Source organism: Arvicanthis niloticus, chromosome 2 (assembly GCF_011762505.2).
Source record: "Arvicanthis niloticus isolate mArvNil1 chromosome 2, mArvNil1.pat.X, whole genome shotgun sequence".
NCBI lineage: Eukaryota > Metazoa > Chordata > Mammalia > Rodentia > Muridae > Arvicanthis > Arvicanthis niloticus.
In genome coordinates this window covers 55,896,340-55,919,812 of record NC_047659.1, presented here as the reverse complement: position 1 = coordinate 55,919,812, position 23,473 = coordinate 55,896,340, and the positions used below count along the sequence as shown (strand labels likewise).

The 23,473-nt window shown below is 38.5% G+C and overlaps 1 protein-coding gene across 2 annotated transcripts; it reads right to left on the bottom strand.

The window, feature by feature from the left end:
- Window positions 1-251: 251 nt before the first annotated feature.
- Window positions 252-22,714, bottom strand: Nup35 (nucleoporin 35). 2 transcript variants are annotated; one of them, XM_076928960.1, is made up of 10 exons: window positions 22,493-22,623; window positions 21,157-21,310; window positions 19,052-19,222; window positions 17,339-17,466; window positions 14,470-14,524; window positions 7,447-7,588; window positions 4,413-4,482; window positions 3,561-3,689; window positions 2,289-2,453; window positions 252-827 (listed from the first exon to the last, which is right to left on the bottom strand). In XM_076928960.1, the coding sequence occupies exons 3-10, from the start codon at window positions 19,209-19,211 to the stop codon at window positions 750-752; spliced, it is 927 nt and encodes a 308-aa protein (XP_076785075.1). In that variant the 5' UTR covers window positions 19,212-19,222; window positions 21,157-21,310; window positions 22,493-22,623; the 3' UTR covers window positions 252-749. The 2 variants fall into 2 exon arrangements, with proteins under 2 accessions (XP_076785075.1, XP_034352740.1); XM_034496849.1 differs by lacking the exon at window positions 21,157-21,310 and having other exon boundaries at window positions 22,493-22,714.
- Between the last annotated feature and the right edge of the window lie 759 nt (window positions 22,715-23,473).

The following is a 23,473-nucleotide window of genomic DNA, read 5'->3' as shown; positions in this document are numbered from 1 at the left end:
AATTTCTTAAATGACCTGTATTTTACATATTAATAAACTTAAAACTCTATAGAAAGGTTTTTTATTTATCCAAATATTTAGATGGAAAATATCTCAAATCTAAGAAGTACTCAAACAAAATGATAAAGGAAATCAAATATGACACAATGTAATGGTAATAAAATCTGGATTGTAGGTATAAGTTATTAACATGTTTTCTATTATTTCAGTGAACTCTTAAAACTACAATAAATGAACCTTCCAAACAAATGTTTAGCACATAAAAATTGACAAAGTTTATTAGGAAACATTAGTAGTAGATGGTTTTTAAAAAGAACATGAAAGATGACAATCCACAAGACATATACAAAGATATTAAATACTATCTAAATTAAGACCATAATTCAAATTGCTAATTATAATCACTGTGTCTTGGTAAAGCAGCTGTCGCTCTCTGTGAAATTCATCCATCTTCTCATGAAAGCCAATGAGACTCACTTCAAGCTCAATCATTTAATTTACTGCAGGAGACGATGAGTACACAGCACTAAGCATGCACTACATGACAGAAGCACAAAATCCCATCTGGCCATCTTCTCTTCAGGTGTATCACGGCCATCTTTTAAAGTGCAAGCTACAAGTAGGCTGTTTCCTTAAAGGATTGTAAAAGCTGTATCTGAGATGGGTATCCAACACTGCCAGGATGGTTATACAACTAACCCAAGGCAACTGGCAGCCTTCTGCTAATGGCTCAGTCCAGCTCTGCTGTACTACCAACCGAACATGTACTCCATCGCTCTGGACACAAGACTTTCATCCTTCTTTGGTGTTTGTCTGTCAGAAATAACCTATTGAAACACATGTCACGATAAAAAAAAAAAAAAAAAAAAAGAAAGAAAGTATTAGGTTAGCTTCCTTAGTGGCAGGCAATTCTACAGTTAATGCCTAGCACTGAACTATGTAAGTCTGACACTAAAATTTGGATCTTTAACATCTAATTAGAAAACTGACTAAGGCTGGGCAGCGGTGGCGCACACCTTTAATCCCAGCACTTGAGAGGCAGAAGCAGGCGGATTTCTGAGTTCGAGGCCAGCCTGGTCTACAGAGTGAGTTCCAGGACACCCAGGGCTACACAGAGAAACCCTGTCAAGAAAAGGAAGAAAGGAAGGAAGGAAGGAAGGAAGGAAGGAAGGAAGGAAGGAAGGAAGCTAAGTAAAACCAAACTCTACGAAATGAGTAATTTAAAATACTCATTAAAAAATGAGTAATTTAAAATTTAAAATGAGTAATTTTAAATAGTAATAACAAGAAACTCCAGTTCTGCAATGATCTCCAAATTTCAGGAGAGTACGATGGGAAATTCCCCCACGCATCTGAGCAGCACACACAGACTTCATGTGCAGGATCACAACCCGTACTAAAATGCAGGTAAATCGATGGGGCCAACAACAACTTAAGCACCTCAGTTCCCATACCATTCTTGAGAATGCAATGAATTTCTTACATTTTTAAAATGACAACTTTTCATCTCTGATACTAAAAGCTGGTCACCTTCCTTTGATAACTAATACTTTACTGTATTGTAAATTTTCTTTTGCTTTGCAGTACTAGAGATCAAACCATATACCGGTGTGCCTTCCCCAGCCTTGAGAGCAGGCCAGAAAGACCTTGTTTACCACATAGACTTGTAATAGGACCTATGTGGAGTCATCCACCCTGGCTGCACATGCAACTTCCTACAGGAACTTAGAAGAATTAGACTGCCCACTGACCTTGCCTTGCAACATAATCCAGCTGAAACAAAGGATGGGTTCCCTGGGCTTTCCCTATATATACAAGTGCTGAATATTAAACTTTGAGCCTTGATCAGAAAACTTTGTCTTGGCTCCATGTTTCTTTCACCCCTCCTTTCAGGTGAACCCAGTTCATCCATGGCCACAGGGCAGCTACATAACTATGGCACATGCTGAATAAAATGCCTGTCACTGAGCTATGTCCCCAGCCCAAATAAGGAAACTGCTTCAAAATTAAAGACAACTTTTGAACTGGTGAAGACTCTAACTTTAAAATGGGAAATTTAGAAGTTTGAAGGTTTCATCAAGGAAAATGAAGAGTAAACATTTAACTGTGTGCCCATTTTTGCGCGCACCCCTGCACGCGCGCGCGCATACACACACACACACACACACGCACGCACGCACGCACGCACGCACGCACGCACGCACGCACGCACACACACACACACCACTGATCTAATGAAACAGTAAACAGGCTACATACACCTCAGACTCTGTGTATCCTGAGAATACCTGGTAGTCACTAGTGGAGGCTTTGTATGCTGTGGCAAGAGGCCTCATGGTAGAAACCCTAGGAGTGCTTCCGGGCTGTGTTGGAGTGCCTAAGGTCCTGATGGGTGGTGTAAAGGCTAGAGATGGAGATGACAAGACTCCTCTGTCACTGTTTTCCATGACATTCTGGAGAAACAAAGAAACATGGGACACATCATCTAATACTATATAATATTTACCCAAACACACAGACACACACACACAAACTTATTAAAGACTACTATATTTGATCATATAAAGTTTTTAAGTAAACTTAGCTTTGAGAAGAGAGTATATTTCTTACCTAGAATTTGAGATCTAATCCACATCAAACAGCCTCACTTTAATTATATACCACAAGAACAAGAATGTCTGAGCAAAACAGATGTTTTGGAAGAACAGGGTTGCAGAGGATGTGAGAGAGGAATGGAGATGAAAAAGACCAAAATACATGATATACGTGTATGAAATCTTTTTTAAAAGCATTTTATAGCAGATGCTAAGATGAGTCACCAAGGACAAACAAAAGAAAACCTAATGCATGTCACTGTACAATTACTGTTGTGCCACCAGACAGGCCTAGGGAAGAGAGGACTCTGGAGGTTCCAGGTCCTAAGCAGCTTCAGACTTTGAGTCTCTCTTCCTATTCAGGTTCCCCTAAAGATTCTAAGAAACACCGTCTGTTTTGCTTGGTTCGTGTGTGCACTGGCAACAGGCACAGAAACTAGTATGGAGCACTCAGGAAAAGGTTTGCATATACTTGTTTCAATGTATTCCAAAGGATTTTTTTTTTTAAGCCACAAAGTTTAAATTATACTCACTAATGTTGAAAAGGTACATATAAAATAAGCTTTAGCACTCTGAAACAGAAAACAAGTGTCAGAAAACTTTAGCTGTTTAAAGCTGTCAGTCATTCAGCATCCATGTGGTGTCCATGCTGAGATAGCACCAGTCATTACAGGCTACTAACCCTGAGAAGCTCTGAGCAGAAGTCAGAGGGGGCTAGTAGTCCAGACACGTAAAATCTAGGCCTCACATATGTGAGTACTCTACACAAGTTACCTTTCTGTTTTCAAACAATGAGAAGTGCAGACAGATAATCTCTAACACCTTGTGATTACGGTCGGCCTGCTGTAATGCCATTTACAAACTAGGGAAAGAAGAGAAGGGAGGCTAAAGGACAAGCACGAATGTTAATTTACCTACACTCCTCACACTGACTAAGTACGATACTTTCTTTCCTCAACAACTTACTTTATCTATACACGGCTTGACACCAATCATGATGGATTCTCCAAATATTCTCCCATCTTTGCTTAAGGCTTTCCGGGCTTGCAATTTAGATTGGTAACGAATATGCATCCAGTTGCCTGTGTTAGACATCTGGAAAAAACAAATTTGTTTCTTAAGATACAAAATCCACACCTAGCATACAAACATGAGGGAAAAAAAATTGACTTTCATTTTTTATTTGATCCCCTGTAAAAACTGCATATTAGAATTCAGAAAGATCTATGGAAATAGCTTCTATAACCCCTCTTCAGATCTCAACTCTCTAAAATAAAACATGGCAAATGTTCTCTGAAAGTAAAATAACTTCCAAAAGAATTATCTCCCACAGAAAAGTTATATTAGCGACTATTATGAGATTTCTTAAAAGCTATATTCATGCATATGACTGTGTAGGAGTGAGAATTGAAATAACAGAAATGCACCCTGGGTCTGGCCTGTGTATGAAACAAGCATCTCTTAAGGTCATTGTAAGACAAAAAGCTCTTAGAGACTCCAGAAGCTCTGGGCTCCCTGCTTCCTCTGTTCCCAATAAAGCTTAAGAAAAAAACACCCCTGAACATGAGACACAGTCAACCTATCCTAAGAGCCTGAACAAGTTAAGGAGGGTGAATCCTGACACAGTCACTCAATCCTAACTATTCCTTTGCAGCTAACATTATGCAAGTTTGAGTCTAGACTCCAAAGTAAATATTCTTTGAACATAAAAACTAAATTTAAATTTAGAAAAAAGACAAAAAGCATTACCCTTCAATTTATAACTTTTCTTTCCTTAACCAAAATGTTAATTGAAGAAAAAAAAATGAGTGAGCTTACCACATGCTTTAAGATATTCCCATATTGTGCAAACTGTAATAATATATAAGAAGCAGATGCTTGTGGAAACCTGGGGAAAAAAAATTGCCCAGACAAAACCATCAATTTCCATCATCAATACAAAAGCAAACTACCATACCATTTCCTCTATAGTAAATTCTTTCAATCCCCCTTGACTCAACTATACTCCATGCCCAGGGCCATATCTGATTTATTTTATGTATGTAAGTACACTATTGCTGTCTTCAGGCATGCCAAAAGAGAGCATCAGATCCCATTACAGATGATTGTGAGCCACCATGTGGTTGCTGGGAACTGAAATCAGGACCTCTGGAAGAACAGTCAATGCTCCTAACTGCTGAGCCATCTCTCCAGCCCTGAAATTTTCAAATTCCTAGTCCCATAACTTATTACCACAGCTCTTCAACAGCTAGCCAGCTGCAGGTGTGCACATGCACATTACAGTGCATATACCTAGGTATATTAGGACTAGAAGGGTAAACTTTTTAAATTATAATACCATATCACTCTGCACTGGGTATCACCTTAAGATTTTAAGCATTTAGTGCTCAAAAATAAAATTTGACTTCAATAACAAAGCTACAAAGTTACTTAAAAGCCATACTCAAAAATTTAATAGCTATATCTTTAAGAGGATATTTGGGCCGAGCAGTGGTGGCGCACGCCTTTAATCCCAGCACTTGGGAGGCAGAAGCAGGAGGATTTCTGAGTTCGAGGCCAGCCTGGTCTACAGAGTGAGTTCCAGGACAGCCAGGGCTACACAGAGAAACCCTGTCTCGAAAAACCAAAAAAAAAAAAAAAAAAAAAAAAAAAAAGAGTTTAAGAGGATACTTTATTAAGTCTTATATAGTTTGAATATTTTACAATAAGGCGTGAATTCTTTTGTAGTCCAAATAATGACATGATTTTCTGTATAAAAACAGTAATAGCTACTTCCAATATAAAAAAATTTTTGAATTTTTTTAAACCACTAACATAGATTAACCTAAAAGTTCAAATAAACAGCTCTAAAGAAAAAAAAGGTGAAATTAAATACATTACAATCAATATGGTACATGCCTTTAATCCCAGCACTTGGTAAGTAGGGGCAGGGGGAGCTTGGAGTCCATGGCCAAGAGCTAGAGATGGAGTGAGAGTCTATCTTAGCCACTCCTCTATCAGTGTGAAAAAAACACTGCATTCACAACTCAAATTTCATCATTTACTCATATATCTCTGGATATAAGATTTTTAGTTTCAAAAAAAAAAAAAAAAGCAACAAATAAAAGACACAAAAATGAAAACAGCTGCAAGTGAGGATGGCATTTAAAAAATAAAACATGCAGTGGGCTGGAGAGATGGCTCAGTGGCTAAGAGCACTGACTGCTCTTCCAGAGGTCCTGAGTTCAATTCCCAGCAACCACATGGTGACTCACAATCATCTGTAATGGGATCCAATGACCTCTTCTGGTGTGACTGAAGACAGTGATAGTGCACTCCTACACATAAAATAAATAAAATAAATAAATAAATAAAAATTTTAAAAAGAAATAAAACATGGTTTAAGGCTCAACAGCCACTTTCAGTAGTATCTAATATTCTATTACTCTTAAAATGATCACCTAAGACAATGGATAATATTTCATTACTACAACCCAAAGTTGAAAGAAAAATTAAACTAGTTAAAGAAGGAACGTATAATGTATCTTGGAAATACCTCCCTTAAATGAGCAAAATAAAATGTTTTATTCCTTAAAAGAAAATGTTTCAAGAACCACATATAGAATAGCTAAAACATGAAGTAATCAGATACAGCATAGTAAAACCTTAAATATGCTTAAATAACTACAAGTGCTTCAAGTGCTTTTTCTAACTACTTGAAATCTTCAAAGTCACACTATTACTTCTGAACCCCAAAACAGAAACAAACATGCATGCCCAACACTGCTCCTTCACGAGAAAATAGAAAATTTAAAACACTGAAAGGTAAAATCAAGTAGCCAACTCAACTGCCAGGGCCATGGGCTCTGCAATGGCTTCCAAGGAAACAAGGAAATAGAGTCGCCCTGCTTCTCAGTGAAACAGTCACAGAATCAAAGCAGTGCCATCATGGACTGTCCCCTAGTTACAGCTGGGGACAAAAATAGTATGACTGACTTTCTACCATGCACTCCTATTTAAATTTTTAAATTTTAAAATAAATTAAATGAATAAAATTCAATAAATACTTATTACCCACTATTTATTCTTCCTTCAAGGAGCCATATATGTTATCTTTATATATTTTACTCCCAAAATAAATATAGTAGGTCCAATATATTCCAATATAAATAAGGCAATCACACTTTTGTAAATAATCTATACATGGTTTGGTGTAAAGACCAAACTGCAATCAAAAGACCTGTTTTTCTGCTGAAATTCCTGCTATTTAATGAGTGTAATCCTCTGCATGGGGTGGGGGGAGGGGATTTTTTTTTCTTGTCTATAGTCCATTTCTTCATCTGTATAAATAAAAGATTTCTAAGGTATTTAACTTGTTATGGCAATAAAAATTATTCTGTTGCGTATAGGAGCTTCATCACATTCCTAATATTAAATACTGACTAGGGGTGCCACTGTGACACAGAACATAAACATATCTCAGCACTGACAGTTCAAGCCAGCTGAGATTATTATAGTACAGGAGGAGCCACTAGAAAATGCAGAAAATGTCCTAAATCTAACAGGACAGCTTCGACTTTAACAACTACTAAATAACTTGGGAAGAGTATGCACAAGTGGTCTTTGATACAAAGTCAAGTTCTAGTTAATGATGTTCAGCTGTGGACAGTATGAACAGGATGGTCTGCACTGCTGTCTGCAGCTCAGTACAAAACACAACAGCAGCAGAAGAGAGCTGATAAACGGATGGTGAGGCAAATTCGGCCACTGTTCTGTTCACTTGTACAGTTCAGCTGGCAGGTATGCTGGTGTATTTAAGAGGATGAGCAAATACTGGGGTGGGGTAATTGTTTAACAGGTCCAGAATCCTTACCCAAAGACAGTCACCCAAGTGTCATCTAGGTGATCTTCTGAAGTCAGAGCATCTCCTTGAGTATAAAAAGGATCCAGTTGGGCAGGAGATAGTGTCGTCTTTCGTGGTTGACCAATATTTGCTGGACTAAACATGCTTTGCCCTATATTAGTAAATTTAAGAAGTTAGTTACCAAAAATAAACACATGAGCTTTAAAAACACATGAGCTTATTTTAAAGCAAAGATCTTAGTTCACAGGGCAAATTATATTAGAAGCTGATAATTAGATATAAATGATTTGAAACATACAACTGTAGCCCGTAGCCATTTCATACTATCATATAGAGACAGTCATTAATAACTGGGATAATTTGTCATTTTGTCTTTGAAATAGGGTTTCATTATATAGCCTAAGCTGGCTTCAAATTTGCAATCCTCCTGCATCCGCCTTTTGTGCTCAGATTACAGGTACGTGCCACCAGACATGATTCGGTATTTGGTTATTCTGAAATTAAACACTACACATCATGAGCATGTGAAACATTTGTAAATTTCTAACAGAAAAGTAACAGAAGCTCCTTCTCCTCCCCTAGACCCCAGTGCTGAGGATGACACCAAGAGTGTGACACACGTAAGGCCACTGCCTGCACTGTCACTGAGCTACACTTTAACCCTTGCTTATTAAGACACCTGATCCTCACACATCGAAGATTGCAGATGTACGCCACCAAACCTTGCTGTAAGTTTATTTCATCTCAAAGGTCTTGAATATATATTTATTTCTAAGTAGACATTTATTTTCTTTATCTTTTACAATAGAAATAATTTATTCAATCCAGAAACTCGCTTCATATATATGGAACATCATTCTTGATGTTACAAGCGTAGTAGTATAAATCATAAAAATATGAAACCAAGCACAAGCAACCCTAATGGAACCTAAAATCTAGAACAAAGACAAACAGATGTGTAATGCTAGAAAACATAAAAGTCTAGACAGTAACAACTGACAATTAGCAAAAGACAGGAGCTGTGAACACAGGGTGGCAGAGTGAAGCCGACACACAGCTCAATGTCAAGTGTGGGAACTAGGTGGAGACAATGGCCAAGGCAGGGCCCAAGAAGGCTGGGGCAGGTGTTGGTAAAAGCAGAGAGTCCACTACTTCCTCACTGAGCACACTGGGGAAGACTGGGAATACCAGCTCATAGGGAAGCCTTTATAAAAACCACTGAAAGGATTGTGGAGTGTGCCTCAGATGAAGAGAAAAATCAGTGGAAAATTGTGGGCAAGAGTGACAGAGAAGGCCTATAAATATGAAGTAAGAGAGCAGAGCCCCACTGAAGATTATCAAGTCATTCCACACATGTGTGATTTTACTTCCTAACTGGTCTAGAGACTAGAAAATGGGATGCTCTAGTTATAAAGAAAGAAAACCATGGAAAAGAGACTTGGAATTCCCATTCAAACAGGCAATCAGAAGCATGGCTCTCCCACAATAATCATAGTTAAACCTGTGTTTACCAAAGTATCAATACACAAGTGTAATCCAGAGACCCTCTCTCAGGCTCAGGCAAGACAAAATTACCTTTAATGTTTAAGTTTCATTTGCCTTTTCATTCTTGCCCTGTAAGCACACCTGACTTTTCCAAAGCTTCATTATGTGCTTGATGGACTGAGAAGCAGATTATGGAAATGTAGTTGTATCTTACTCAACTAGACACCAATCATTAGAAACATAAAACTTCACCATTCCTTATCATGAAACTATTTTTACCTTAGAAAAAAATATTTTTACTTCAAAATTATTGGTTCAATAAAATGGATTTACTACTACGTGTACCAAATCCCAAGACCCAAAGGTTTAGTTTTAAATGAACATATATTTAAAATTTGTTTTAATTTCCTATCTTTAAACAATGACACAGACTTCTTTAGTAAATGAACAAATTAAATAAGGCCCATCTTAGCCAGTGGTCAGATAAGCTCTGCTCCTGACTACCACAGCCCACTCTACCACAGTAATTATATTCAATGTGTATTAGTTCCTCTTGCACATTGATGACCAAGAATCTAACAGATATAACTTATATTAAAAAAAAAAAAGGGGGGGGTTGTGAGCTCATGGTTTCAGGGGGATTCGAGGCCATCACTGTGGAGAAGGCAAGATGGACAGCAGCTCCCTCTGTGACAATGGGAGTGTAAGGTAGAGCAGACGTTCATATTGCAGCAGACCAGGAAACTAAAGCAGGCTGGTCGAACAATCTCACCTCTTCTCAACTACTTTCACTAGGCAAACCCAATCTCCTAAGGGCTTCATAGCTTTCAAAATAGCAGCTCAAACTAGGAAAGGCCATTCAAAACACAAACCTGTAGAGGACATTTCAAATTCAAATAGTAACATTCCATCTTGGCCCCAATGTCTCCTCCTCATCTCATGATGTAAAATGCATTTAGTCTACATCAAAGGTCTCCACAGTTTTAGTAGTGCAACATAGTTCAAACTCCAAACAACCAAAACGCCAATTGAAGTTCTCTAATAAAAACTACAATGTAACAATATATTTCTAACTTGGGGGGAAAAAAGTTACCTAAAACATCAAACATCTCAATTTTCCTAAGTAGCCTACATAAATTGGGCTTAGAAAGCCATCTAATCCAACCTACTAATGTAGCCTTTACTTTGGGAAAAAGGTTAGATCAAACCAGACCTACTATACTTATTAAAAACTTTTCAAAAACCAGCCTGATAGCTCAGTGCCAGGTAAAGGCACTCTCCACTAAGAAAATGACTGATAACTAGAGCTGCACCCCTGAGATCCTCATGGTGGAAGACTTAACTTCTACAATTTGTCCTACCTTCAACATTCATGTCATGGCAGGTGTACATACATCCAAGGTCAAAATAAATGGGAAGACAGGAAGAAAACAAATAACCTAAAAGAGGGCTGACCACATATATTCTGGGATCCTTAGCTTTGATTGTCCAGTTGACACAATGTAGAGTCTCAATGAGGAACTGGCTATACCAGTCTAGTCTGTAGGTATGCTTGTAAGGGATTCTGTTGATTGCATAACTTAAGTGGGAAGCCTTGTCTTCTGTGGGTGGTGCCGTCTCCTCACTGGTATGCAGAATTGTAAAAATGGAGAAATTACACTGAGCACAGACACACATGTAAGCAAAGAGTTCTTTGCTCTTTCGTGTGGATGTATTTTGACCAGCTGCTTTAAGTCAATGTTGCCTCAGCTTCTCCACAATGATAGGCTGTAGCCTGAAACTGTGAGCCAACAAGACCTTGTGCTTTTGTTGTGGTGCTTGCTTGCTTGCTTCCTTCCTTCCTTCCTTCCTTCCTTCCTTCCTTCTTTCTTTCTTTCTTTCTTTATCACAATAGGAAGAGAAACTATAACACATTATAACACATTGAACAATTATTCTTCTTCACTGGGCAATGGTGGCGCACACCTTTAATCCCAGTGCTCTGGAGGCAGAGGCAGGCAGATTTCTGAGTTCGAGGCCAGCCTGGTCTACAGAGTGAGTTCCAGGACAGCCAGAGCTACTCAGAGAAACCCTATCTTGAAAAAACCTAAATAAATAAATAGTAATAAATAAATAAAATTATTCTTCACATCATCACAGATGGATTTAATAAGTAAAATGTATTTTTAAAATGAGACATTTATAATGGACTACCTCAGGAACTGGAGAGTTGGCTCAGCAGTAAAGAGCATATAATCCTCTTGTAGAGGACCTGAGTTTTAGTTCCCAGCACCCGTATCAGGCAACTCACACCTGAGTGCAATGCCCTCTGTGGACACTACTTAAATGTACATTCAGACTCAGACACACACACACACACAATTAAAAACACATCTTGCCAGTTACAGTGGCACACCTTTAGTCCCAACACTTGGGTGGCAAGAGGATCTTTTGTGAGTTCAAAGCCACCCTGGTCTAAATAGCAAGATACAAGCCAGCCAGGGCTATACAATGATATTGTGCCTGATAAACAAACAAATAAATAAATAGATAGATAGATAGATAGATAAGCCTTATCAAACATCTCTTTAAAATCTAATTAATTCTTACTAAGAAGATATGCCTTTAATAAGCCAAAGACAATAAAAGGCACATTACTATAAAACCAATTCAATTTTTTATGCCCTATATAACCATTAAGATACAGTTAAGTTATGTTATGTCATGTAATAACCTTTGAGCAAGAAATTAAATTAAGGCTCAAGTTGAGACAACCATTATGACCTTTAAAAAGACAAATCAAAATTAAGTCTCAAATGAATAAGCAATCTAATTTTTGCCTTGTCAACTAATCTAAAAAATGCAATTACTTATACTAATCAAAAAGTATTTATATAAGTTTAGTATAATTGCTCCCCGCCAAGCTAATATTTAATTGGTCCACTGATTTCACTTCCTTTAAATCAAACTTCTGGTACCTACACACTATGCTTAAGATGAAAAAAAATGCCAATCAAACCACATCAGATTAGACTATAATTTATCTCCCTTGGTAAATCACTATCCAAACATCCTTCATAAAATCAAATTAAAGGGAAGGCAAAAGCCATAATTATCCTTCAATTAACAAACAGATCCAGCCGGGCAGTGGTGGTGCACGCCTTTAATCCCAGCACTTGGGAGGCAGAGGCAGGCGGATTTCTGAGTTCGAGGCCAGCCTGGTCTACAGAGTGAGTTCCAGGACAGCCAGGACTACACAGAGAAACCCTGTCTTGAAAAACCAAAAACAAACAAACAAACAAACAAACAGATCCAATTATTTCAAAATAAGTGAAAACAAAAGAAAAATTATAGCAAAGTTCAAAACGATATGATAAATGAACACTGGCAAAGGAGGCTGTGGCCACAACACCTCACCATGAAAACAAGTAGGACAGACCTGGAATAAAGACTTCGCCTCAGCCCAATGGACACTAGAACCACTGTTTAGAAATACCTACACCAGAGAAGTTTGCCCAATGATAGTATTTTTCTTAATTATGTTAGGCTCCTCAGATTGAACTCGATAGCTTACAGATCTGTGGTCACTACAAACAGATCACAATAGCAGTAGCAATGGTTTCTGAGAGCCTTTCACATACATTATCAAAACATAGACTCATTTGGTATCCTCCACGTTTATATCCAATCCATCTGTGGATATGAAGTCCTGACTATGCTCACACTCACAGCCTGTGTGAAGTGAGGATAAACTGGGGGATTCCCTGTCTCCAATCCATCTGTGGATATGAAGTCCTGACTATCCTCACACTCACAGCCTGTGTGAAGTGAGGATAAACTGGGGGATTCCCTGTCTCCAATCCATCTGTGGATATGAAGTCCTGACTATGCTCACACTCACAGCCTGTGTGAAGTGAGGATAAACTGGGGGATTCCCTGTCTCCAATCCATCTGTGGATATAAAGTCCTGACTATGCTCACACTCACAGCCTGTGTGAAGTGAGGATAAACTGGGGGATTCCCTGTCTCCAATCCATCTGTGGATATGAAGTCCTGACTATGCTCACACTCACAGCCTGTGTGAAGTGAGGATAAACTGGGGGATTCCCTGTCCTGTCTAGAACATTTTTTTTCCTTATCTCCCTCACTTCAGGTTTTGGAATAAATTTTTATTTTATTTTTTGTACCTGTGGACAGGTAAAATAATGACCCCCCAGTGATGTTCATAACCTAATCTCCTGAATATGGGGACTATTCTATAGTATTTGGCAAAAATGGATTATAGTTACAGGTAGAATTGTGTCTGCTACTCTGGCTTTTTAACAGATTCAGGAGGCCAATACATTCACAGAGCTACTAAATAAAAAAAGGACTGAGATTTAACTACAAGAATGCTCAGTGTGGTAGTGCACACCTTTAATCCCATCACTTGGGAGACAGGTAGATCTCTGTGAATTTGTGGCAGCCTAATCTACATAGCAAGTTCCATGACAGCCAAACCCTCATAGTGAGACTGTCTCAAAACAAACAAAAAGAATGGTCAAAAAGTAATTGCTAACATCAAAAGTGGAAGACATGGACCATCATCCAAGGAAAGGGAGCCATCTCAAGAACAGAAAAGGTGGAAACTGTACTCTCAGTAGCCTCCTCCACAAATTACAACAACCTTTCCAGTGCCCTCATTTAATCCACTAAGAACTATGGCATGCTCTTGATCTCCAGAACTGCAGCACAAAACATAGTCCAGCTTAAGCCATTACTAAGTATATGGGAACTAATAAAATAGCAACAGAAAACTAACATACTACTCTATAAAACTCCAAGCCCAGCCAAATGAGATAGATACAGCACAGCTAGAATCCTAACAACATTCAAGAGGCTGAGACAGGAGGGCTAAAGTTAAGAGACTAGCCTGAGCTTCTTATTAGCAAGACTCTGGCCCAGCCCTCTCCTCTTAACAAAAACCTTTAAATCCCTTCTACCCCAGACCCTCTCCTCTACACAAAACATATTAGTTTCTAATGAGATTCCTAATCTGCTTATTTTGTTTATAAACATAAATCCTGTGACCAATGTTGTCTATGTGAGGATTATCTACTGTGTGTTTGTTCTCTTTCACACAGGTTGTTTCTGAGCAGCTGAATACATTGAATAGGAACGATAAACATGAATAAAGGGCCATGTCCTAAGGATAATACTGAGAGTGATTAGAATGTTGTTAAAGACAAACCAGGGATTATATATTCTCAGTGGCTGTTAGGCTTACAGCTCAGTGTCGGTACCCCTTAAAACACCTATATGGTCTGATCTGAGTCTTCTTCCCACTTGTGGCAACTCTTTACTTTATACAGTTTTTAATAATTCAAGAACTACTTCAAAAATCTATTAAGTATGCATTCTTAAAGTCTTAATACTTTTGGTAGACTATCCTGTCTGTAAATTCACAAAGCAATCTACACAAAGCATTGCCTTCCTAAAGATTACTGAATTTCAGACAGCCTCCAAATTTAAAGAGTGAAAGTGTTGGCAAACGGGAGAGCAGAAAACAAAAGCTGAATAAGGACTCACCAGTCACAGGAGTTGTAGCTCCAACAAGAGGGCTCTGCAACACCGAAATATTTGCCTGCATGAAAGGAGCACTAAGTTAAACACACAAACACAGTAATCACCAAAAATTCAATAGATAAGCTTCTTTAATAATAATTGAATTCCTATAATGTACTATCAGCTCACAATTTCAAAGGTGAAGAATCACTTTTTATTTTCTGTCTTGACCAGTATTAACCCAAAATATGGCCAGATCAAATTTCCTTTGTCTCCTTTAGTATATATTTTTAAATAGGAAACATGATGCTGGTGACCCGAGGCTAATGAGACAGCTCAGGGTCAAGTACTCTTGCTGCCAAGCTTAACGCCTCAGTTCAGTCCCCAGATCCACCTGGTGGGAAGAGAGGACCTACTCCTACAGGCTATCCTGTGGCCTCCACAGTGCATCTCGGCACTTGTGTGCCCCCATACACATACACACACAAAAGAAAAAAAAAAACATAATTTAAAAGAAGTTACACTGGATAAAGAAAAACTTTTATAGGAATTAATAGTAACATAGTAGCTATCTGGTCTTATTTCCCAATGAACAATACTCAAGCTAATAAATATAATGATAATTTCTACATCAAATTCACAGAAAAAGAGAAAAATAGTACAATTTTAAACAGACACAAACTATAAAACAGAACACATTCAAATGACAACAAAAGAGAACTTATGTTTAATACTCAGTAAAATATTACCAAGAGGAAAATATCATTAAGCATCTCTAAATAAGAAAATATTTTAGAGTTAGAAACCCATTAATAGAAGCCAGAGAGATGACTCAGATGTTAAAAAGAAGCACTTGCTTTTGAGTTCAGTTCCCAGCAACCATGACAGATAGCTTGCAGAGGCTTCTAAAACCAGCCCAAGGGGATCCAGGGCCCTCCTTTGGCCTCCCAGGGCACCCACAAAGATATATACATACTCACAAATAAAAATAAATGTTTTAAATCCTCCTATAAACAGAACAAAAGAAACAAAAAACCTACTCACTCTCCAACTATCAGATCCAAACCAGAGCTGAGCGTGATATCTTGGGGGCATTAACTAATTTTGGCCCTCATCAATTAATAATATTCACATTTAAAATAAAAAACATTGGTATATGCTATCATCTACAAGTCTTGTCAACATTTCAAATGAGTTAATAACTAATGCTAGTTCTCTTTATGCATCAGAAGAATAATGAGAATGGTCATGAATCCAGAAGCCAGTGGTTCTCATACTAAGCTGCACATCAGATTTTACTTAACCTTCAGAATGATCCCTATTCTGGATGTCCTGGCTATGGTAAACCTAGAAGAGCACTGTCCATTAAAAACATTACCCATACAAGCCAGGCATGGCATCACACACCTGTACTGAGAATCATCACGACACTGAGAGAAGAGCATACTAAACAATTAGCTCACCAATTTGCAGAAGGCATTTCTTTAGTACAAGAATACTGGTCTTGCCGGCGGTGGTGGCGCACGCCTTTAATCCCAGCACTTGGGAGGCAGAGGCAGGCGGATTTCTGAGTTCGAGGCCAGCCTGGTCTACAAAGTGAGTTCCAGGACAGCCAGGGCTACACAGAAAAACCCTGTCCACCACCCCTCCCCCCCCCCAAAAAAAAAAAATAGAGGAAGAATACTGGTCTTATATAAATTTTAAAAAATTCCTAAAACAAAGCTCTCAGGCCAGGTATGGTGACATGTACCTTTAATCCAGCACTTGGGAGGCAGAAACAGAGATCTATGAAAATTCCAGGCCAGCCAGAATTACATGGGGACATCCTGTCTCAAAACCACCACCAACAAAGTTCTCAAATCATTATTATTAAACATTCAACCTCCAAATACAACACTGAATTTTCACTTACTTTTTTCCAGGAAAAATAAATAAATAAACAAATCTTATGCTTAAACCAGTGGAATGACTTAAAACTCTAGTTATATACCCTACATTTACAATAATCAGGTTGGGAACATGAACAGGTTAATAAGACATAACTAACCCACAGAACTACTCACATGAGAAAACATTCTACAGCGTACCACTTTCTTTCTTTTTCTGGCTAATACAGAATCTTGCTCTATAGAATAGGCCAGCTGCAAACTTCTCGTGCTCCTGCCTTGCCTTGCCTCAGCCTCCCTAGTACTGGGACTACAGGTGTATGCCACCATGTCCACCTTAGGATCCTATGACATCTTAAGTACATTTCATGTTAACTTAAGTAGAGTACATATGTACTTAATGCTTACTCTATACTCATGGTTACTTCAGAATTAATAGTAGGAAAAACTTTCTAATTACTAACCTGTAGGAGGAGCTAAGGAGGGAAGAGTAAGGAGAAGAGGAAAAGGAAGAGGAGGAGTGAGGCAAGGGAGAGAGATGTAGCGCCATGGAAGACCACACATGTACTGAGAGCAGTCTTGGGTGACAACTTATCTAGGTTAGTCCATTGGGAAACATCTATAATTATGTGGGCATATTGTTATTGAGCATTACCAAATATATAAAGCCTCTGATTAATATTTAAGCTTTAGAGTCTCCTTTCCTACCCGGCCCATGTGGAGGGAGAGATGGTCTGGGCACAGCTCAGCTTTGTGGCATCTCATGGGTGGCAGGGCCAGTGTCTCTGGTTGCCTGAGCAGACTGCATAAAATGATACACCACCGCTGCCACCACCTCCAGTGCTGCTCCTGGCCTCAGGCCTAGGCTAGTCGGAACACGGCGGTTGATTAAGAAAGGCCAGATTGAATGCTGCCGTTTCAAATATCTCCTGCAACACTGACCTAACTGTGTAATTATACAAAACCACAAAATGACTACCTATTGAGCATGGGAATTCGTTTATCACCTGTCTTCTTGAAGTCAAAGGTGTTGATCCAAGTCCTGGGCTGGAAATGTCATCATAGATACTTCTAACGGGTGGAGCCCCACTTTTATCTTTATGAGCAGGTACAACTGGCTGTGGTGGTGAGCCCCCTACAACAGACAAAAACAGTCAGGTGAAAACAAAGCAACTGCTCATCTCTCTTGTAAGGTATATTTAGTTTGTGGTTTTGAAATAAACTTGTTTCCTACAGCTATTCAAACTTGAATGTTTAACAGTCACCTGGGGCTCTTGTTTGAAGTCAGGCTCTGATTCAAATGGTACAAATGGAACCTGTGACTACACCTCTGACAAGCTTCCAAGTGACATCACAATGCTGGTGAGCTGCAGAATGCACTTTGAATAAAAGGTTTCAGAATAAACTGCTATTGGAAATTTTAGTTTTTAAAAAACACATGTAATATTGCTTTCTCTACTATATGCTTAACATTCAATACCCAATGTGATCAATCTCAGAACCACACATGATGATTTATGCCCTAGGTCTTAACTATCCAGGAGGCTGAGTTGGCAGATCACCTGGATTACAACAAGGTAAAGGCTAGGATAGACAACTATCAAAACCCTGTCCCAGAAGAAAATATAATCCCATTTTCTTCCTTGAAAGTAGGTATTAAACCGGGCAGTGGTGGTGCACGCCTTTAATCCCAGCACTTGGGAGGCAGAGGCAGGTGGATTTCTGAGTTCGAGGCCAGCCTGGTCTACAGAGTGAGTTCCAAGACAGCCAGGGCTACACAGAGAAACCCTGTCTTGAAAAACAAAAAACAAAAAAACAAAACAAACAAACAAAAAAGTAGGTATTAAACAACTCCATTATATATTTACCTGAATAATTTAAATCACCCAGTATGGAGTTTGACTATCAAAATTAAACAGATCTTATTTAACAGAAAAAGAACCAACTTTTGTCACATAAGCAATGGTAAACAATGAAACAGCCCAGCCCTTTATTTGACACTGAACAGCATCAAAAGCCATCTGGCTACTCAGAGTCCAAACTAGAGAATAAAACTGACCTAGGTTCAAAACTGCCACTAAGGAGCAAGTTTGTCAAATTAGCTTCAGATTCATCTTCTGAAATACACTGGGGGGCGGGGGGGAATAGAGCTATGCTACCTATCAAACTGATGTTTTAATGAGAGAAATATAAAAAGATTAGCATATACAACAGGGCTTACCACTTAGTCAAGAGCCTGAGGGGAAAAAAGTATACCTTCGTTTCTTGTGGGATTTTCTGGTAGTTGCTTATTGGTTTGTATTTTATTGTTTTGAGACAGGTCTCGTATGGCCCAAGCTGACCTCGGAGAATCACAATGAGGGGAAGACTGTCCTTAAACTCCCAAACTTCTTGCCTTTATTTGCTAGATGATGGATTATATAGACTTTCACCACCATGTCAGGCTATGTATAAGGCTTTTTAGAGAGGGTACTACCTTAACGCCCCAACTTGTCTGAAATACCCTTTGTGGCTAGCCTTGAACTCACGATTCTCCTACATCAACCTCCTGCATGGCAGATTATAGGGGCTTACCACCAGGCTGGGCTAAGGCATAACCTTATAATAAAAATATTTAAAAACCAATAATGTGTTAGTGAGGAAGAGTGTTATACCATTACTTCTCTGAAATTCTACTATGAATACTGATATACCATAATACCCATGAGCAATTAACCCACCTGCAAGTAAAGGTGATCTCATTTCCATTACTCCTACTGAAGGGCCGCTAAGTGATCGAGGTTGCGGAGTCACTGGAGCTGGTAGATCTCCCATTAAAAATCCAGGCAAGAACTGGGCATTAACGCCTGGCTTTGGGGAGGTAGGTGAACCCAACATCATTGGTTCTGATCCTAAATTAATCAAAAATGGAATAAAATAAAGCCATTTCAATTATAGTACCTCACAAACATAGCAATTTATGATAAAAGTTGAATAATTTAATAAAAAAACTTAAATATTATGAACTTTTTAGTTGAATTTATTTTATAAGCTAGTATGAATTCCAAAATGTGAAATGATCTTGCATTCACAATATTAATTTCTACATCTATGTTTCTACTATGCACCTACCTAAAAACAAGAATACACCAATTTTTATACAAATATCGACAAATCAGAAACAATGGGCTTAGTTTCTTCTTCCCTATACATAAAACACTGAGTTATTTCAGTAATAACAATGTAGTCATGCACACATTACAACACTAACGAAGCTAGAACTTACCTTCTAATTCAGAAATACATGAAAAAGAGCTATAAAACTTTCAGATCATTTATCTTAAATTCATTAAAAACATTTGAAAAACTGTAATCAACAAGTTTCCCTAACATAAAACCAATCTAAAGAAAAATTAATATTTTATAACCATCAATTCAAAATTAATCTTCTAGGGTTGAAGAGATGCCTCAGTAGTTAAAAATCACTGGATGCTGTTCCAGATTAAATCTCCAGTGCCCAAATGGTGGCTTACAAAAGTCCAGTTCCATGAGATCCGATGTCCTCTTTTGGTTTCCTCAGACACCAGGCACACATGTGGTACAGGACATTAATGCAAGCAAAACACCCAATTACGTATAAAAAACAAGTACATATTTTTAAAATATTAACCTTCTCAAGTAGCAGATATGATTATTCCCATTTTGAGGATAAGAAAACTGTTTAACTGAATTACACAGTAAAATTAAGCAGTCAGAAAAGCACAGGCCACATAGAGATGTGGCCTCAGGTTCTCTTAGCAAAATGAGCATAAGGGTAGTATCCACTCACAGCTTTTATTACTATATAACAAGTATAGCACTTGACCTGATAGCCTATATTCAGTAAGTACTTAATAATCTACCAGCATCTTATAATTCAAAACCTTAATAAAGTGGCAATGGATTTGCATTTCTGCTGATGAACACTTAATTTTCTGGCTTAGGTAGTAAGCCTTTGTATGATTTATTGTATTCAGAGAAGCCTGATGTGTAGCATGAGCGTTATGTTGTTTTTATTAACTGATGCTTAACTTCTAAATAGCCTAAATACTTGTTTTCTGATATTGCAGAGCTTTCAATAACTTATCCTTCCTCTTTTTTCCATTATTGCAGATCTGGATATTAACAGTTTAAATTTAAAATGAGCGAAGAAAAAAACAAAATAATTCGAAAGGATAAAACAAGATCAAAAGAGACTGGATGGTGGTGGCCTTTAATCCCAGCACTTGGGAAACAGAGGCAGGTCTCTGTGAATTTGAGGTCAGTCTGGTCTATAGAGTGAGTTCCAGACAGCCAGGGGCTATAGAAAGAAATCCTGTCTTGAAACTCTCCCCCCCCCCCATAAAATGTATGTAGATATGTGTATATGTATAAACATATATATACATATATACATACACACACACACTAAGGTGTAAAGAAATGTTGTAACTCTTTTGTAAAGCACTAGCTATGTTACACAGTGCTACTACATATCGAAAGAAACTCAAACCAGAAGTCTCAACAAAAGCAGATTCTAAATAGATATTTAGAAAAGACCAGTAACAAAATACAAAGGTTTTGGTAACATCACAAACTACCATCTACAAAGGGATAGGGAAATTATGACAGGTCTAAGAGTTAGGTCAAGGCCTGGTGAGGCGGTTTAATAGGTAAAAGTCCTTGCCATTAAGCCTAAATTCAGTCCCCAGGACACACAACACATCCATACACTTGCACATTATATAAATAAAAATCTAATTAAGTCAAGTATAGTTCAGTTACCTAAATACACAGTGATAAAGTAGGAAGCCAGACTATCACTAACCATCTCCTCATGACTAAACATAAAGACTTAATGATCACATCCTGCATGTATGAAATTCCACTTCTCAATCTCTGCGCCTATATGCTGCTGCACTGTCTTACTCAGAGAGCAGTCTGTTGGTGAGGTGTTGAGAGGATGTCGGACCAGCAGATACCTGAAAAATGTGCAACATGTGACTCTGAACAGTTAATATCAGACAATGTCAGATTCTAAGCTAGGCAATAATATACAAGAATGTGTTCACATTTATTATTCAAGAAAATATGCTCTCCAAAACGTCACTGTTGAGCAGAAAAACTTGGAACTGCTAATGAAGTGTCCTGATCTCTATGAAAATATACCTAAATCAACATCTGTAAGCAAGTTTAAATGCAAGTGTATCTACATTGCTAACATTACTCTTCAGTTTTTATGACGCGCTAAAAAAAAATCAAGTTACATTATTCTTTTTCTCCCTTTTGTTTTTTTGTTTGTTTTTTGGTTTGTTTTTGTTTTTTGGGTTTTTTGTTTTTGTTTTTTTCGAGACAGGGTTTCTCTGTAGCCCTGGCTGTCCTGGAACTCACTCTAGACCAGGCTGGCCCTAAACTCCAGAGATCTGCCAGCCCCTGCCTCCCAAGTGCTCAAATCAAAGGCGTGAGCCACAACCGCCCAGCAAAGTAACGCTATTCTTAAAACAACTTTTTACCCCAAACGTGGCAAGTATTACATGCCATTTGAATCTCCAACGCTAATTCTGCACAATATATACAATGCTTACTCTCTTTAACAAGCTCAGAGAGTTATAAACTAATAATACTACGATACTTCTATGAAACTGTAGACAGGTTGTTTTTGTTTCCTGATGAATATGACCGTTGACATTACTTACAAAACTCAGCGGGAGTAGGGAATCAACATGTTAATTTGGTTTTTCCAAATTCGGCATATTCGGAACGTTTCCCCCAACAAATAATGGGAATGAATTTTTAGAATCAACAGTCGCCCAATAGAGCGTTCCAAAGTAAAAGGCAGAGGCGGTGGGGCGAGCCAGATAGGTTCTAGGTCATGCATTCATATACAAATTTCTTTTGTGACGTTGAAACAGAACCTAGAAACCTAGGTGGTCCCGCGGCAGCGGGTTACCACCCCGACAAGGGTTCACGGCCCATCCTCGTGCACGCTTTCGGGGTGCGGGGCAGGGGACCACAGTGGAGCCGGGCGCAGTGCAGGGATCCCGGATACCGCTGCCCTAGATATCACAGCCACAGCGTTCCCCGCTCCCTCTCTGGCGTGTGGAGGCCGCCTCCCGGTCCTCAGCGCGCTGGCTGAGCCACCAGGGAGGCCGTGGTTCACTCACCCAACGTGGGCGCCTGGGGATCCACCGCAAACGCTGCCATCGCAACGGCTGCCTCTACTCCAGCAAGGATCTTTCCCACTTTTCAAAAATGGCGGAAACTCTTCTGACCGTCAGAGCCGCGCGGCCTTATGGGTTGCGTAACTTCCGCCCATGCTCTCTGCGGACGCTGTAGGCACTTCAGCCATTTTGAAAGAGGGCAAACTTCTTTACTCTGGGATTCTAAGGTTCTATGAGGATACAGGGAGCAATGTGGGACCTCTGATTCTAAGATTGGCAAGCCTCCTGATATGTTGTTGTTTATGCTTCATACAAACAGATTCCTTTGCTTTCTTGATAATTAGTGTGATTTTGCATCGACTTTTCTAACACCTGTTAAAATAGGTTTAATAAGCTATATATTCCTTTTTATTCAAACTTGATTCCTACACTTGACATAGGACTTTTGTTTATCAAAGTATGTTTACCATCATCTATATGTCATTTCTCTTAAATGGTGTTATATAAGAATAATTTTACATTAAAGCATAATCATAGTTTATTACATCAAATAAATTAAAAATATGATTTTTTTTTAAAAAAAAAGGTAAGAAAAACTCTGGAGTCACATGGCATTCTGCCCATGACACCCCTGTGTTCTCCTTTTCACTCTGCTACCTTTCCTTAGAGAATATTCTAAGGAACACATAAGAATATTCTTATGTGTGTGTTAAAATACATTTAGTTTTGGCTGGGTGGTAGTGGCACATGCCTTTAATCCCAGCACTTGGGAGGTAGAGGCAGGTAGATCTCTGAGTTCAAGACCAGACAGGTCTACAGGGCAGTTCCAGGACAACCAGGGTTACAAAGAAAATTCTATCTTTAAATAAATAAATAAATAAATAAATAAATAAATAAATAGGCAAAGGTCAATAGCCTTAAGCCTGATACTGTGTTAAATTTGTTAGTCACCACATGGGAGTCAGGTATAAATCATTACACAGG

Bases quoted from the DNA above. Each gene is read 5' to 3' on its own strand.
- Nup35 (XM_034496849.1), bottom strand. From the start codon at position 22,532: ATGGCAGCGTTTGCGGTGGATCCCCAGGCGCCCACGTTGG. The intron at 14,525-17,338 runs GTGATAAACGAA...CCTTTCATGCAG, and splicing joins CTTTGACTTCAAGAAGACAG to GCAAATATTTCGGTGTTGCA. The intron at 7,589-14,469 runs GTGAGTCCTTAT...TTACTAATATAG, and splicing joins AGCTACAACTCCTGTGACTG to GGCAAAGCATGTTTAGTCCA.